Below are 15262 nucleotides of genomic sequence, written 5' to 3' on the forward strand. Positions count from 1 at the left end.
AGCTTAGCATTTCATGGCCAAACAACCAAGAGCCAGATACAGACCAGAAGCTCTCCTGGGCCAGCGGATGGCTTCCATTTCCTGTCCACACGGTTCCCTTCCACCTGACTCACCGCTCATGCAGGCCTCGTGCAGCGGGGAGGCTGTATACAGGGGTGGGTTGACCTTGGCCCCATAGGAGAGCAATAGCTTCACACACTCAATGCTGCCTGAGGCACAGGCATCACAGAGAGGGGTACTGCCATCAATGTTCCGGGCATCCACCTTGTGGGGAGGAAGAAACAGGTGTTACAGGACCAAGGAGGGAATTCACTTTCTCATGTTGATGTACATTCATCTGGGCAAAGACACTTCTTAGTTTTTCTACGAAGTGTTCAGGTTTCTAGTACGTGCTAAGGCTCCGTGCCAGGCGGGGAGTTTATGGATCAAAGGAACTTGGGTTGGGACTGCCTACTAGCCGCCTAAGCACAGGCGTCGTTCTGTCTGGGGCTCTTTTCTTTCTTGGGCATGATCAACTCAGCCTCACTCTCACCACCACCCCAACACCTAATAAGCACAAAGCCGGCAAGGAGAGTTCCAGGTTCCAGCTGAGGCAGGCAGGGCATAAAAAGGGGCTTTAACTCCAGCCTCAGCCAGGAGTGCCTGAAACTGCTTAACATGCCTCCTCTGGTTAGAAAATCATAGGGCAGGAAAAAGGCATCTCCCCAACTGGCAGATTCTGCTTAGGACTTGTCCAAATTCAGCTGCTATTTGGGTACATGCTGAAGCTTATTCCACTTCCTCTTGAACTGTATTCATGGCCAAGGTTTTGGAAAAAGTAAGCAGTGCACAATTTTCACTCTGAACCCCAACGCCATCCAGCCCAGTCGTGTCTGGACCAGCTCGCCCAGCCCACTGTGAAACATCCAGCCATTCGCCAGCAGGAAAGCACCGGGGGCTGACATCAGTGTGGCATGAATGCTTACACTGGGAAAGCAGATCAGATCAGAAACCTATTTTTTTCCCTTTTACCTTTCTTCCATAGGCCAGTTTGCCAGCATCCCACTTAGTCATCCTGCTCTCTGAGCCCAAATAGCAGCTCTTGAACCAAGGGTCTCCCAGACCCCCTCCCTCGTGCAGAGCAGGGCACTCCCTCCACCGTTTTGCTAAAACTGCCTTCTCTTCGGCCACCAGTGACCCCCCCTAACAGCCAAGTCCATGACCACACTTACTGGTCCTAGTGTGCAGTTGACACAGAGACCTCCTCTCCCCACCCTGGGCTCCCACCACACACCATTCTGGTTTCCTCCTTCCTTTCCTGCTCAGTCTTCTGCAGTGGCTTCTTTACTTCCCATGTGTTTGCAAATCACCAGAATGCAAATCCCAAACCCCTTATTTTCCTCCCTTTACACATCTCTTGAGCTGGCCTCATCTATGCCCACGGTCACAATCAGGCTCCATGGGTGTCCTAAAGGGCTGCTCACCTGGGCCCCCGCAGCCAGCAGCAGCTGCACACACTGTGCCTGGCCCTGCAGACTGGCTGTGTGCAAGGGTGTAATGGAGTCCACTGTGACCTGGTTGACACAGGCGCCGTTCTCGATCAGCTGCTGCAACTCCAGGGCCTCACCTCGATGGGCGGCTTCATGCACAGGAGTGCGCTCCACCCAGAAACCTGGAAAAGAAACAGACCTAATGCTGAGACCGCACCACTTCTATCCAGGCCAAATGAACACACAGACAAGTCCAGGGACCCTTGTAAACCCAGACACTGCACATGATCATGTAATCAGTCTTTGGTGGTATATAAGGGCCTTGCTCACCTCCTTGGCTTTTCTGCCACACTAACCCACAAACCCCACTCTCAGTTCATCAATGACCCTGCTTTGCCAAACTGAGTCTCCTTGCATATATTCTTCTCTGCTTGAAATGCCCACCTTTGCCCTCACCCCAGTCATCCATCCTGCAATCTCCCATTCAGATGCCTACATACTCCACATGGATCCAGCTGAAACATTTCCAGGAAACACTTCTCCCACAATACTCACACATACACACTCATTTATACTGTTCCCCTCCTTGCCTGGAAGTGCCTTGAAAGTAGGAAGCAGGTTTTAGTGACTCAGTTGTATTAGATTCCTCAGGATTTTCTACACACAAAATCAAGTCATCTGCAAATAGAGATAGTTTGCTTCTTCCTTTCTAATCCGAATGCTTTCATTTCTTTTTCTTGCCTAGTTGCCCTGGCTTGAACTTCCAGCACAATGTTGAACAGAAGTGGTGAGAGCAAGCATTGTGCCTGGTTCCTGGTCTTTAAGTGAAAGCTTTGTCTCTCACAATTTAAGATGATGTTAGTGTGGGTTTTCGTAGATGACCTTTATCAAGTCAAGGATGTTCCCTTCTATTTCTAGTTTGTTGAGTGTTTTTATCATGAGAGGGTGTTGGATTTTGTCAAGTATTTTTTCTGCATCTATTGTAATAATTATGCCAGCTTTTTTCTTAATTCCATCAAAATAGTATATTACATTAATTGATTTTCAGATGTTAAACCAACCACGCATTCCTGGGATAAATCCCACTTGCTCAGGGTGTGTGATCTTTTTCATATGATGCTAGATTTGGTATTCTAGTATTCTATTGTGGATTTTTGTGTCTATGTTCATATGTGTTTTTCTTGTGCTTAATGTATTTGTCTGAACTTTATATCAAGGCAATACTGGAATGAGTTGGGAAGTATTCTCTCCTCTTCTAATTTTAGAAAGAATTTATGAAGAATTGGTATTAAATTTGTCAATGTTGGGTAAAATTCACCTTGAAGACATCTGGGCCTTGGCTTTCCTATGTTAAGTGTTTTAGTTACTACTTCAACCTCTTCATTTGTTATAGGTCTATTCAGATTTTCTATTTTTAAGTCAGTTTTGCTAGTTTGTAGGTTGTGCCTTTTTAGGAATCTGTCCACTTCATCCATGTTATCTAACTTGTTGGCATACAATTTGTTATGAACTGAATTGTGTGCGCCCCCCCCCACACACACACACACAACATTCATATGTTGAAGCCCTAACCCTTAGTACCTCAGCATGTAACCATATTTGGAGATAGGGCCTTTATAGAAGTAATTAAGTTTAAGTGAGACCATTTGGATGGGCCCTAATCAATCTGACTGGAGTCTTTATAAGAAGATGAGATTAGGACACACAGAGACAGTAGGGATATACATAAGCAGAGGAAAACCATGTGGGGACACAGACAGGTGACTGTCTGCAAGCCAAGGAGAGAGGCCTCAAGAGAAACCAAACCTGCCAGCACCTTGGTCTTGAACTTCCAGCCTCCAATAGTGCTCACACTTGAGCACCAGTATCATCTGGAAGGGTAAGCCCCACCCCCAGAGTTTCTGAGTCAGTAGGTCTCAGGTGTGGCCTGAGAATCTGAATTTATAACAAGCTCCCAGATGATGCCAGTGCAGCTGGTCTGGAGACTACACTTTGAGAACCAAGTGAAATAAGTGTCTGTTATTTAAGCTGCCCAGTCTGTGGTATTTCGCTATGGCAGCCCAAGCTGTTCATAGTATCCCCTTATAATCCTTTTATTTCTGTAAGGCCCACAGTAATGCCTCCTCTTTCATTTCTAATTTTGGTAATTTGAGTCTTTTTTTAAAATATGTTTTTATTGATTTTTGAGAGAGAAATAGAAACATCGATGTAAGAGAGACAGATCAATCGGCCGCCTCCTGCATTCCCCCACTGGGGATCAAGCCCGCAACCTGGGCATGTGCCTTGACCGGGAATTGAACTGGGACCCCTCAGTCCATAGGATGACACTCAATCCACTGAGCCACACCAGTTGGGCACAGATTTTTTATATTGTTTTCTGGTCTCTATTTCATTAATTTTCTCTCTAATCTTTATTTCCTTGTGTTTGCTTTAGGTTTAGTTTCATCTTCTTCCAATGTCTTAAGCTGGAAGGTTAGTCATTGATTTGAGATCTTTCTTCTTTTTCAGTACAGGTGTTTACTGCTATAAATTTCCTTTAAGTACTGCTTGAGCTGCCTCTCATTAGTTTTGGTGTGTTGTGTTTTCATTTTCACTCATCTCAAACTACAATTATTCATTTTTGCATTCCAACCTCATAAAATTAATGTTCAACTAATCTGTTAATAAATAAAGACATGCCTGACTGGTCTGGCTCAGTGGTTGACCATTGACCCATGTACCAAGAGGTTGCCAGTTCGATCCCCAGTCAGGGCACATGCCCAGGTTGTGGGCCCAGTCCCCAGTGGGGGGCATGCAGGAGGCGGCCAGTCGATATTCTCTCTCATCAATGTTTCTCTCTCGCTCTCTCTCCCCCTTCCTCTCTCTCTCAAATCAATAAAGAAAAATAAATAAATAAAGGCACTACTCCTATCCCAAAATAGAGTAAATTCTCCCTCTTTTTATGCAGTGGCTTACCTCATATCACTCCCTACCCAACACCCGCCTTTATCTCTAGAGAATGAGGTACACAGAACACAGCACTCTGACTTCCCCATATCTTTAACTAGTAGTGCTCACACTTGAGCACCAGTATCATCTGGAAGGGTAAGCCCCACCCCCAGAGTTTCTGAGTCAGTAGGTCTCAGGTGTGGCCTGAGAATCTGAATTTATAACAAGCTCCCAGATGATGCCAGTGCAGCTGGTCTGGAGACTACACTTTGAGAACCACTGCTTTAGACAATACTTTTCCCTCTTAAAAGAGTCCCTTCTCTCCTCAGCTCTATCTCTTTAACTCATTCTCGCCCCACTCCTCCACCCCTACCTCTCCTCACTCATCTACATAGCCTGCCGGCACCTTTCTTGACTGAAATCCAATGGATTTTTCCAGGAGGCCTTGCCTGTCCTGTAGGCCCCATCCACTCTGGGTTAGCATCCCCTTCTTTGGGCCCCCTCAATAAGTGCTGGCAGTGTGTAGTCTTTTACCACCACCCCCAATTGTACCTATTTATCTTGCCCACTAGCCAGACAGCCTGTGTGACCCCACGAAATGAGGACTCGATCACGAGGGGCGAGGGAAACAAAAGGAGAGCTGAAATGAAGAGGAATATTTAATTCCCACAAAATATATAAGCCAAGCTTATAAAAGTTTCTACTTACCATCACAAGAAGAGACCCCAGTATGTTTCCCGGTAGTAATTAACAGTCACCCACAGGCCTGTTTTGGGAGGTAATGAAAGGTGGCTATGGATCACTTTGAAGTTAATCTAGGGGGAGCACCATCCCAAGGGCAAAATAAGCGGTTGCAACCCTTAAAAAAGGAGGCAGGGTGAGGCCCTGGGATGGGCAGCAGAAAGGGAAGCTGCACTTCAGGAAGGCGGGGCACTGCGGAGGTCTGCAGCTGAGCGATGGGCAGCCTGGCATGGCTCCCACATGCATTCATCCAGCAGCTACCTAAGAAATGTGGCATCTTCCACAGTGGTGTACAAAGATGAATAAGATGTGACAATAAGCAGTTTCACGGTCATGGAAAGGGGGATGTGCAAATAATTCAAAACAATACAATGACTGTGATGCTGGAGGAACATTTCAAGTTATAGGACCTTAGAAGCAAGACCACCCAAGCATCCAGGGCCAGTCAGGAAAGCATCACGGAGGAGACAGGCTGCAGTGAGTCTGTGGCAAGAATACCCTTGGCTCTGTATTCCCAGCACCCGGCACAGAATATAGCTCAACAGAGATGCCGGTATCGGCCCTCTTGTTGAATGAATAACTGAATGAGTGAATGAAGGGAGTTACTAAAAGAAATTATCAAGTCAGGACATACAAAAAAATTTTTAAGAAAATCTAATTTTCTTTCTTTATGACAAGTCTGTAGAGGAAATGCAACTTACTGGTAACCAGCAGCAGCGATGGAGGGCAGAGATCAGAAGCAGCAGATGTGATAACAAAGCAGAGAAAAGAAGCTTGTGCACATCTAAGGGCACGATCAACAGATTGAAAGGCAACCTACAGAATGGGAGAAAATATTTTCAAATCATATATCTGAAAGAGTTAATATTCAGAATATAAAAAGAACTCCTACAACTCAACAACATACACAAAATGATCTAATTTAAAAATTAGCAAAGGACTTAAATAGATATTTTCTCCAAGAAAGATACACAAATGGCCAACAAGCATATGAAAAGATGTTCAACATCACTAATCATGAGAGATGCAAATCAAAACCACAATGAGATATCACCTCATACCCATTAAGATGTTTACTATAAAAAAATAAAACAAAAACAGAAAATAAGTGTTGGTGAGGATCTGGAGAAATTGGAACCCTTGTGCATTGTTGGTGGAATGTAAGATGGTAGAGCCACTATGGAAGAGAGCATTTGGTTCCTTCAAAAATTAAAGATTTTACCATATGACCCAGGAATCCCACATCTAGGTATATATCCAAAAGAACCAAGCGCAGGATATTAAAGAAATATCTGCACCCCCATCTTCACTGCAGAATCATTCCTAATAGCCACAAAATGGAAGCAACCCAAGTGTCCATGGATAAATGAATGGGTAAAGAAATGTGGTGTTATTCGTATAATGGGATATTACTCAGCCTTAAAAAGGAGGAAAATTCTGACACATACTACATGAATGAAACTCAAGGACATTATGCTAAATGAAATGTAAAAAGTCACAGAAAGACAAATACTTATATGATTCCACTTATAAGAGATATCAATTCGTACAGACAGAAGGTAGAATGGTGGTTGTGGGGGAGGGGAGAATAGCAGTTTAACAGGTGCAGCGTTTCAGTGTTGCAAGAAGAAAAAATTCCGGATGTCTGTTACTCAACCATGTGCACATAGTTAACACTACTGAACTGTACACTTAAAATTTAGCATCTTAATTTCTATGTGGTTTTTTTAAAACCACAATTAAAACTTAAAAAAAAAAAAAAAAAAAAAAGGAGGAGTCCCTGGGGGTATAGAGGTTGTCACCTGCAGCTGGTACCAACCACAGGCTGTCATCAACAGGGGACAGTTACAGAAGGGAGGAAGAGGGGGAGAATGTGACTTTAGCCACCTTTGGTGACTCTAGGAAGGGCTGAGAAGCAAGGGGAAGGAAGAACCACCTGTACATAAAGAACATGGAAGCTGCATGGTGCCCCACGGAGCTGTGTGAATGAGCACTGGCCCTCCGCGTAAAACTCAACTTTCCCCCAGTGAAAAGGGGGGGACTTATTAACCTTAAAGCAAAAAGACACATCTGCTTGCCATCAGTGAAGAGAGCATGGGAAAACACTATACATTAGTCAGCCCACTGCCAGGCCTAACCTCAGGCTTTGTTTCCAGCCCTGTGCCTGAACCCCAGTGACATGATGCCCCCATCCCCTGGAAGAGGGGCCACCCTGGAAACCTGAGAACCTCCCATTCTGGCAAGTTCCCTCTGGGATGAGCATTCCCCTAAATCCCAGCCCTGCCACTTAATTGGTTCCCTAGCTTCCCTCTTCCCAACACCCCCTCCCTCCCATCACAGCCCCCTCCAGTCTTCCCATTCGTCCCCTGGGCCCCTCCCTATTCCCTCTCCCTAATGCAACTAAATCATAAGTGGGTCATGTGGGGCCTGCTCAGGACTCTTCAATTGCCCCTTTCTTCAGGATAAAATCCACACTCCTTCATAAGCCAGGCACACAGGCCCTCCAGGATGGAGTCCCGGCCTCTTTTCCTAGTCTTTCTTCCCCCTCCCGACCATCACCCTTGTCCCTCCCATTGCCCATCCCCACTCCCCCACACACAATCGTCTCCAATTATAAGAAACTTCACATAGCTCACATGGGGTCAAGTGGTCCAGGCCTTGTGTCTTTGTGTTTGCTGTCCCTCCCTGAAACATACCCCCCAACTCCCCATACCCCATCCTCTGCCTCAATGAGTCAAGTCCTCCTCACCCAATAAGCCCAGTTGAACGTCTGCTCCTTCAGAAGACTTTCAGCGTGCAGCCACACACCCACACCCTTCTTTATGCCATCTCTGTACTATTATCTCTGCACACTCTTACATCCACACCTCATTTGCACTCCTCCCCACCCTTCCTCAAGCATCTTTAGGAGAGGACAAGCCCATACCTTGGTTCCAGGACAGCACCTGACACACAGGTATAGGATGAGTTAATACTCTCCAGAAGCAGGTTTGACTTGCCAGACTACATCTTCCTCCTGCAGTTAGGTCAGCCCTCTCCCTGTCCCCCACCTGCCAAGTACAACCACCTTCCCTGCCCTTCACAGGCATGCCCAGCTCCTGACACTGAGCCAGACTCCAGGGCATCAATTAAATAGGAATCTCTTGTAACAAGAGCTGAGGCCACAGTCCTGGAAGAGCATCTGGGCACTCATGCTCCAGACTGATAGCTGTGTCCAGCTCGTTCCTGCCTCTTGTCTGGGCTTTGGTTTGAGGTCATAGTGACACCTGTGTCATGTCGACCAGCTACTGGCAAACCCAAGCTCAGGAAGGGCTCACTGAAGACCTTCCTCTTGAAAACTAGATAGTTTTACCAATGCCATCTACAAATTTACTGCCAGACAATAGTCAGGGTTACCCAAGGAGGAATGACAGGTGCTTGGGAACACTTTGCCACCTTTTTGCCCCACACTATGGCCTAATTAACTCAGCCTGTGTACCAGACATGCACCTTTCTGCCTCCCAGGTCCAGCACCCTCTTTGCCTTAGCTGGGCCTCTGACCCCTCATGTCTGAAAGGCCCAGGCCCAAGCCCATCCTTTGGGAAAAAGAAGCCCCAGCTGAGTACTTCAAGTGGTTCTGCATCAGCTGCCCTGAGGGAGGACTGTGTGGTGACCAAGGAGCCTCAGGAACCACCCAACACCTGTCTCTGTCACTTATAATGAGTTCTATGACCTTGTGCAAGTTACTTACCCTACTAAAGCCTGTTTTCTCACTTATAAACTGGAGATATTTTTGCCTACCCCACAGGGTAGCTATGGAAACTGAATGGATGCTATTTTGCATGGTGCCCAGCCAATTGTAAGCACTCAGTAAATGACAGATACTATTACTGTGATGGGATCGTTATCATCATTATGATGACTTCTGCTAGTCCTATGGGATCTTCGGTTCTAGCTCTACAATCTTGCTTTGTTCCATAACAAGTCCCATCTTGGACTCCAATTCCAGTAACTGATCCTGTGTGAGTCTCCTGTACTGAGCCCCTGCCCGGCTTAACTGCACAGTTCCTGGGCTCCCTCACTCTGCAGCCTGTATTCCTACCAGCTCACCACAGTCAACTATATATCCAGGAATTCCACCAGCCAGAAACCACTGGGGGCTCAAAGTCAGCCATGGTATGAGTATTTACTCCAGGAAAAGCAGCAAATCAGAATCTTGTTTGTGTTCCTTTTTTTTTCTCCTCCCTTTTTTTCCAGAGAGCCACTTTACCAGCACCCCACTTAGTCATCAAAAGACCAGAATTCCCACTGACTGGTTTGGCTCAGCGGTTAGAGCGTCGGCCTGCGGACCGGAGAGTCCCGGGTTCAGTTCCCACTAAGGACACATACCTCGGTTGCAGTTGTCCCCGACCCCAGTGAGGTTGTGTGGATGGCAACCACTCGATGTGTCTCTCTCTCATTGATGTTTCTTTCTCTCTCATTCTCCCTCTCTCCCTCCCGCTCTATCTGAAGATAAATGCAAAAATGTCCTTGGATGAGGATAAAAACAAACAAACAACCGAAAACAGAATTCTGCTCTTTGAGCCCAAACAACAGCTCTTCAGCCACGGCCCACCAGCCCTGCCAGAGAGCTTACATCTATGATATGCATGGCCTGATGGGGCCCCTGCCTGCATAAAGCAGAGCACTCTCTAGAGACCAGAACCCAACTCTCTAGAGACCAGAACCCAAGTTGTCTGTGACCCTGGCCCTGCTCCAGGCCTTTCCTCCCACAGCTGGGCTGGCCTCTCCATAGGCAGCAGCCCTGCTCTAACAGACTGTTTTCCAAATGCCACAGAGAATACCTTCACTACAAAGCTGATCCAACACACAAGCTTTGAGTTGGGGTCAACATCCACCATGCACCTTTGTATGTTGCCAGAAATGTTGTTCCAAGTACATCATTAAGGGCGCCCTGGGCTCCTTGATGCAGAAAGGTCCTTTTCTGCCACAGCTGCACACTGAAAATAATCTGTGGGCTCTGGCATAAGCTCTTCTCCCTAATGCCCCAGTAAACATTCTTGAAATAATGGCAGAGTGAGACAGAAGGGAGGGCAGGCCATTCCTTCGGAGGAGCCCAGTGTGGGGGACGAAGTGGCCAAGAATGAACACTGAAATCACACTGGAGATGGTTTTCTGAGGCCTGCTCCCTAGACTAAACTTCAGCTCACAGGGAAAAGTCAGAGGTCCTGAGTGACTCATTATACAAGGTTTCTGAAGGGCAAGGATGTGTGTGTAAAAGCTACCAATGAATTTAAGAACTGCGAGGACCTTAGAAATCCTTGACCATCAACATTTCCAGAAAGCACAGCAAAGTATACCCACCCCTCCAATAGTAAAGGAGTTAAAAAAGAAAAAGGTCATAAACCCATAAGGACAGAGACCAGTACCTAAGGATGACAGTACCTACTTTGCAGGGTGCTCTAAGAACCAAAGACACAATATATGTGAGGAGCCTGGCACAAAGTGGGTGCTTAATGAATGATGTTTATCACAGCCACCAATTTTGAATAGTGCAGTCTGAATTAAAGTTTTAGTGAACTGGAAATTAGCAGTCACCTTGCTTCTTAAGGGAAAACAGAAATCTTTATTTTCATTACTTAGGAACTGGGGCCGAGTGTTCTGTTGCTTTCTAAGAGATTTTTCAGCAAAGTCTTTTTCCATGTTTTCATTATAAATACCCAAAATATTGTTTGTCGGTAAACATGCAGTCAAATGGCCTACAGTGTGGTTTTAAAATATGTTAAATTAGGTAAAAATTAAATATAAAAGGTTACCTTCCTATAGGGACTAAACAGTCAGAACTCAGTAAAGCAGGAAAAAAGAGAGTGAAAGAGAACAACTGAACGCAAAAGAGAAAGAGAAAAGAAGTGAAAATAGATTGCTAAGAAGAGAAAGGCAATCAGGAATAAAGAAAAAATAATGTATTAAGAGGGGCAACTTCTTAATGACCAATGCAGTCCCTCTGCAGGCAGGTCTCCCTGAATACAATTAGACCCACTGGTCTCCAACTCTCACTCCTCCCCGGCCCCTCCTCCCCTAACCACAGAGCACAGAGGGTGAGGGCTTTCATCTTAAGCACTGAGCAGCCACCCTCCTTCATCTTCCCCATCTCAGCCCAGGGACCTTGGGAAGTTTTTCATTTGAAATTATCTAAGTGTCAGTTTTCTTTTTTTTTTATCCTCACCCGAGGACATTTTTCCTTTTTTTGTTCAGGTAGAGTGGGAGGGGGAGAGAGGAACAGAGAGAGAGAGAGAAACATCGATGTGAAAGGAACACATCGAGTGGCTGCCACCCGCACAACCGACCAGGGCCGGGGACAAACTGCAACCGAGGTACGTGCCCTTAGCGGGAACCGAACCCGGGTCTCTCAGGACCGCAGGCCAAAGCTCTAACCGCTGAGCCAAACCAGCCAGGGCAGTGTCAGTTTTCTTATCATTAGAGATCACATTTCCCAGAGCCATTCAATGGAGAAAATAAGGTGATATAAAACAATTTGCTCAGAAAAGTACTCAGTAAGAGTTTGTAACTCACTACGTGTGATTTCTTTGAATACCTCCATTTTCCCTAAATAGGCTTCTTTGGTTTGTTTGTTTGTTTACAAATCTTCTTTAAAGGCCAATTTTAGGACAGGCTTCAGGCTCTAAATATCTCTCCATCCATGAGAAAATACTGGAGTGGGGGGCAGGAGGGAATACCCATAGATGATGATACTGAAGTCTACAGAGAGCCCCCAGTTCACTGAGACAGCCAGGTCCCAGCCCAAGCTCCCTGCATGAAATCAAATCAACTAGCCTACCTCCCAACATTCTCAGCGGTGATTCTTGCAAACACAAATGCACAGCCAAGGTTTATATAAAAAGAAGAAAGAGCCCTGGCTGGTTTGGCTCAGTGGTTAGAGTGTCAGCTTGTGGTCCAGAGAGACCCAGGTTCGGTTCCCACTAAGGGCATGTACCTCGGTTGCAGTTTGTCCCGGGCCCTGGTTGGGTAGTGTGGGTGGCAGCCACTCAATGTGTCCCTTTCACGTTGATGTTTCTCTCTCTCTCTCTCTTCCTCTCTCCTCCTCCCGCTCTGTCTGAACAAAAAATGAAAAAATGTCCTCGGGTGAGGAAGAAAGAAAGAAAAGAAAAGAAAAGAAAAGAAAAGAAAAGAAAAGAAAAGAAAAGAAAGAAAGAAAGAAAGAAAGAAAGAAAGGAAGAAAGGAAGAAAGGAAGAAAGGAAGAAAGGAAGAAAGGAAGAAAGGAAGGAAGGAAGGAAGGAAGGAAGGAAGGAAGGAAGGAAGGAAGGGATCAGAAGCAACAAAAAATAAAGAATTCTCCAGACTGCAGGCCAACGCTCTAACCGCTGAGCCAAACCAGCCAGGGCAAAAGTAAAGAATTCTGAAGAAACCGGGTCAATGCTGGTAAAAACTACTAAAAATTATTTTGAAACCTCAGAAGAGAGGAGAGAAAATACTGAAACAACAGCAGGAGGCTTTTTAAAAAAAATTTCAGGGAATAAGAGTTTTTGGCAATTAAAAATATGATAGCAAAAATTAAAAACAAATCCAATAAGAATTGGAAAATGAAGTTCAGAAAATCTAGATAGTAGAACTAAATGATGAGGAGGAGGTGGAAAGTACAAAAAAATAGTAAGATAAATAAAGGATCCGTTCAGGAAGTCTAAAATCCAATTAACAGGTGTGCCAAAAAGAGAAAAGAGAACTCTCAAAGATATCACACTAGAAGTTCCTGAATTAAAGGAGATGAGTTTCTAGATGAGAAGGGTCCAGTGAGTAGCCTGAGTGATGTGTGATAAACAGCACCCATACCAAGTCACACTGTCATATAATTAATGAACAGTAAGGATAAGAAAAACCCCTAAAAGTCTCTAGAGAGGAAAAAAATCACATTGAAAGAACCAGGTTGCTAAGAGTTGGGGGAGGGGAGGTGGAGGAGAATATAAGGGGGATAAATGGTGATAGACAGAGACTTGACTTGGGGTGGTGAACACACGATACAGTACACAGACGATGTGTTGTAGAATTGTGCACCAGGAATCACAATCTGACTTCGTAAAGCAGTTCTGTAAACTCGAAGACAGGAGCAATGCCTTCAAAATTCTGTGAGAAAAGGATTTCCAGCCCAGAATTCTAAACCCAGCCAGGCTGAAATAAAGTGTGGAAATGGAATCAAGACATTTGAGAACAAAAAGCAAGATCTCAAATAATTTGCCTCTTCATCACTCTTTCTAGGGACATTTCTGGGAGATGTGTTCCATCAAAATGAGGGAGTTAAATCAAGAAAGAGGGTGATATGGGATCTAGAATTCAATGTGGAAAAGAGGTGATGTAAATTCTCAGGGCTTGGGCCCTGGTCAGGAGCTCAGCTGGTGAGAGCTTCATCCTTGATACACCAAGGTTGCGGGTTCAATCCCTGATCAGGGCACATACAAGCATCAATCAATAAATACATAAATAAGTAGAACAACAACAAATTGATGTTTCTCCCTTCCTCTCTCTCTAAAATCAATGAATCAATGAAAAAAATTTTATTTTAATTCCCAGGGCTTGGTCAAGGGAGGCTCCAGGATGACAGGTGGACAGCAGCCTCAGAGGCACCCTGCAAGAATGGAGCGGGAAGGGTGATTTAGGTTATGTCCCTAAATCACCCATGAGATAAGAAAGACTGCAGACAAGTGGGTTACCTGAGCAGACTGAGAGACAGTTTGAGGATCAATTAGTAATTGTACATATAGAAAACTAAACAATCAAAACAAAACAGTCATTACCTACAAAAAAAGCAAAAAGTTATACAGAGAATGTAATCTCAGTATAGCAAGGAGTGCAGCTGTGGACAATATTCACAGTCATAATGTGAATGCCAGATACTGATTTTTTTTTTTTTTATCCTCATCTGAGGACATTTTTCCATTTTTGGTTCAGATAGAGTGGGGTGGGGAGAGAGAAAGAGAGAGAGAGAGAAACATTGACATGAAAGGGACACATCAAGTGGCTGCCACCGGCATGACCAACCAGGGCCGGGACAAACTGCAAGCGAGGTACGTGCCCTTAGCGAGAACCGAACCTGGGTCTCTCTGGACCGCAGGCCAATGTTCTAACCGCAGAGCCAAACTGGCCAGGGCATGCCAGATACTGATTTAAACAAACAAACAAACAAAAAATGTAATTATGTAAGAGGATCGTGGAAGGAAATGAATGGAAATGAAGGAGCCCCAAGGGAGTGAGGGCTTCATCTCCCACAATAGAATGTCTACAGGGAGAGTAAAGTTTGAAAGTCAGGAAATCATATTTTCAACACATTAGTTAGGCAAATGGAGGTAAACCAGATAAACAGGTACAAAGAGTTGAAGTAGTTGCTTCTAGGTAGTGGGAATCAAGGAGGGTTGAGGGGGGTTGAAAGAAGACAGAAATGTTTCATGGTAAGTCTTGTGGTTTTGTTTACTTTTTTTAAACTACATATAGAATTACATCCAGAATATATATTTTAAATCCTTTATAATTTCTCATTTAACCCATTTTCGAAAACAGAGCAGAAGGCTTGCCTAAGATCACACAGCATAGGAATCCCTGCTTCTCAAACCACATCAGGCTTGTGCATGTGTGTTTGTGTGTGAGTCCCATATATAGGAACTGGCCCATATGGACATAGGACATATGTTCTGTCCCAGTGCAAAACCAAAAACCATTTAGGGCCATTCAGCACCTCTGGGATTCTTGGCTCTGGCTCCTAATGAACATCCTAATAAACATGTTAAATATACTCCAGACCAAACAGGACATAATGATTTCTGGCTTTGCCTTTCCAAGTCATCAAAGTCAAATTCTTAGCATTTGACCACACACAAGCATCTATTGGATTTCACTGTTTTTTATTTTTGTTGTTGTTGTTGTTTTTTAAACATACATACAAAAAGCACAGGTAACTTCAGGTTTACGTCCTTGAACAATTTCTTCCTGCTCTCTTTTCCAGTGAGTTCTGAGTGATCCTTCATATCACTCACTACGCCTGTGATATTCGTTGACCCCCTGACCCCTACCCCTGGCAAGCCACCATTTCGGGCATTGTAGGGGCTTCTATACATGAAATGTAACATAAGTGTTAGAG

General features: G+C 44.9%; 1 protein-coding gene across 1 annotated transcript in view; it reads right to left on the bottom strand.

Moving 5' to 3' along the window:
* ASB13 (ankyrin repeat and SOCS box containing 13) overlaps positions 1-15262 on the bottom strand; it is a 38056-nt gene that overhangs the window by 16751 nt on the left and 6043 nt on the right. The window contains exons 2-4 of the mRNA XM_036270673.1: positions 5840-5954; positions 1464-1651; positions 114-264 (exon numbers count right to left, since the gene is read on the bottom strand). Coding sequence (XP_036126566.1) covers positions 114-264; positions 1464-1651; positions 5840-5954 — 454 coding nt within the window. The remainder of the gene's footprint in view (positions 1-113; positions 265-1463; positions 1652-5839; positions 5955-15262) is intronic.

Source organism: Molossus molossus, unplaced genomic scaffold (assembly GCF_014108415.1).
Source record: "Molossus molossus isolate mMolMol1 unplaced genomic scaffold, mMolMol1.p scaffold_m16_p_1, whole genome shotgun sequence".
Taxonomy (NCBI): domain Eukaryota; kingdom Metazoa; phylum Chordata; class Mammalia; order Chiroptera; family Molossidae; genus Molossus; species Molossus molossus.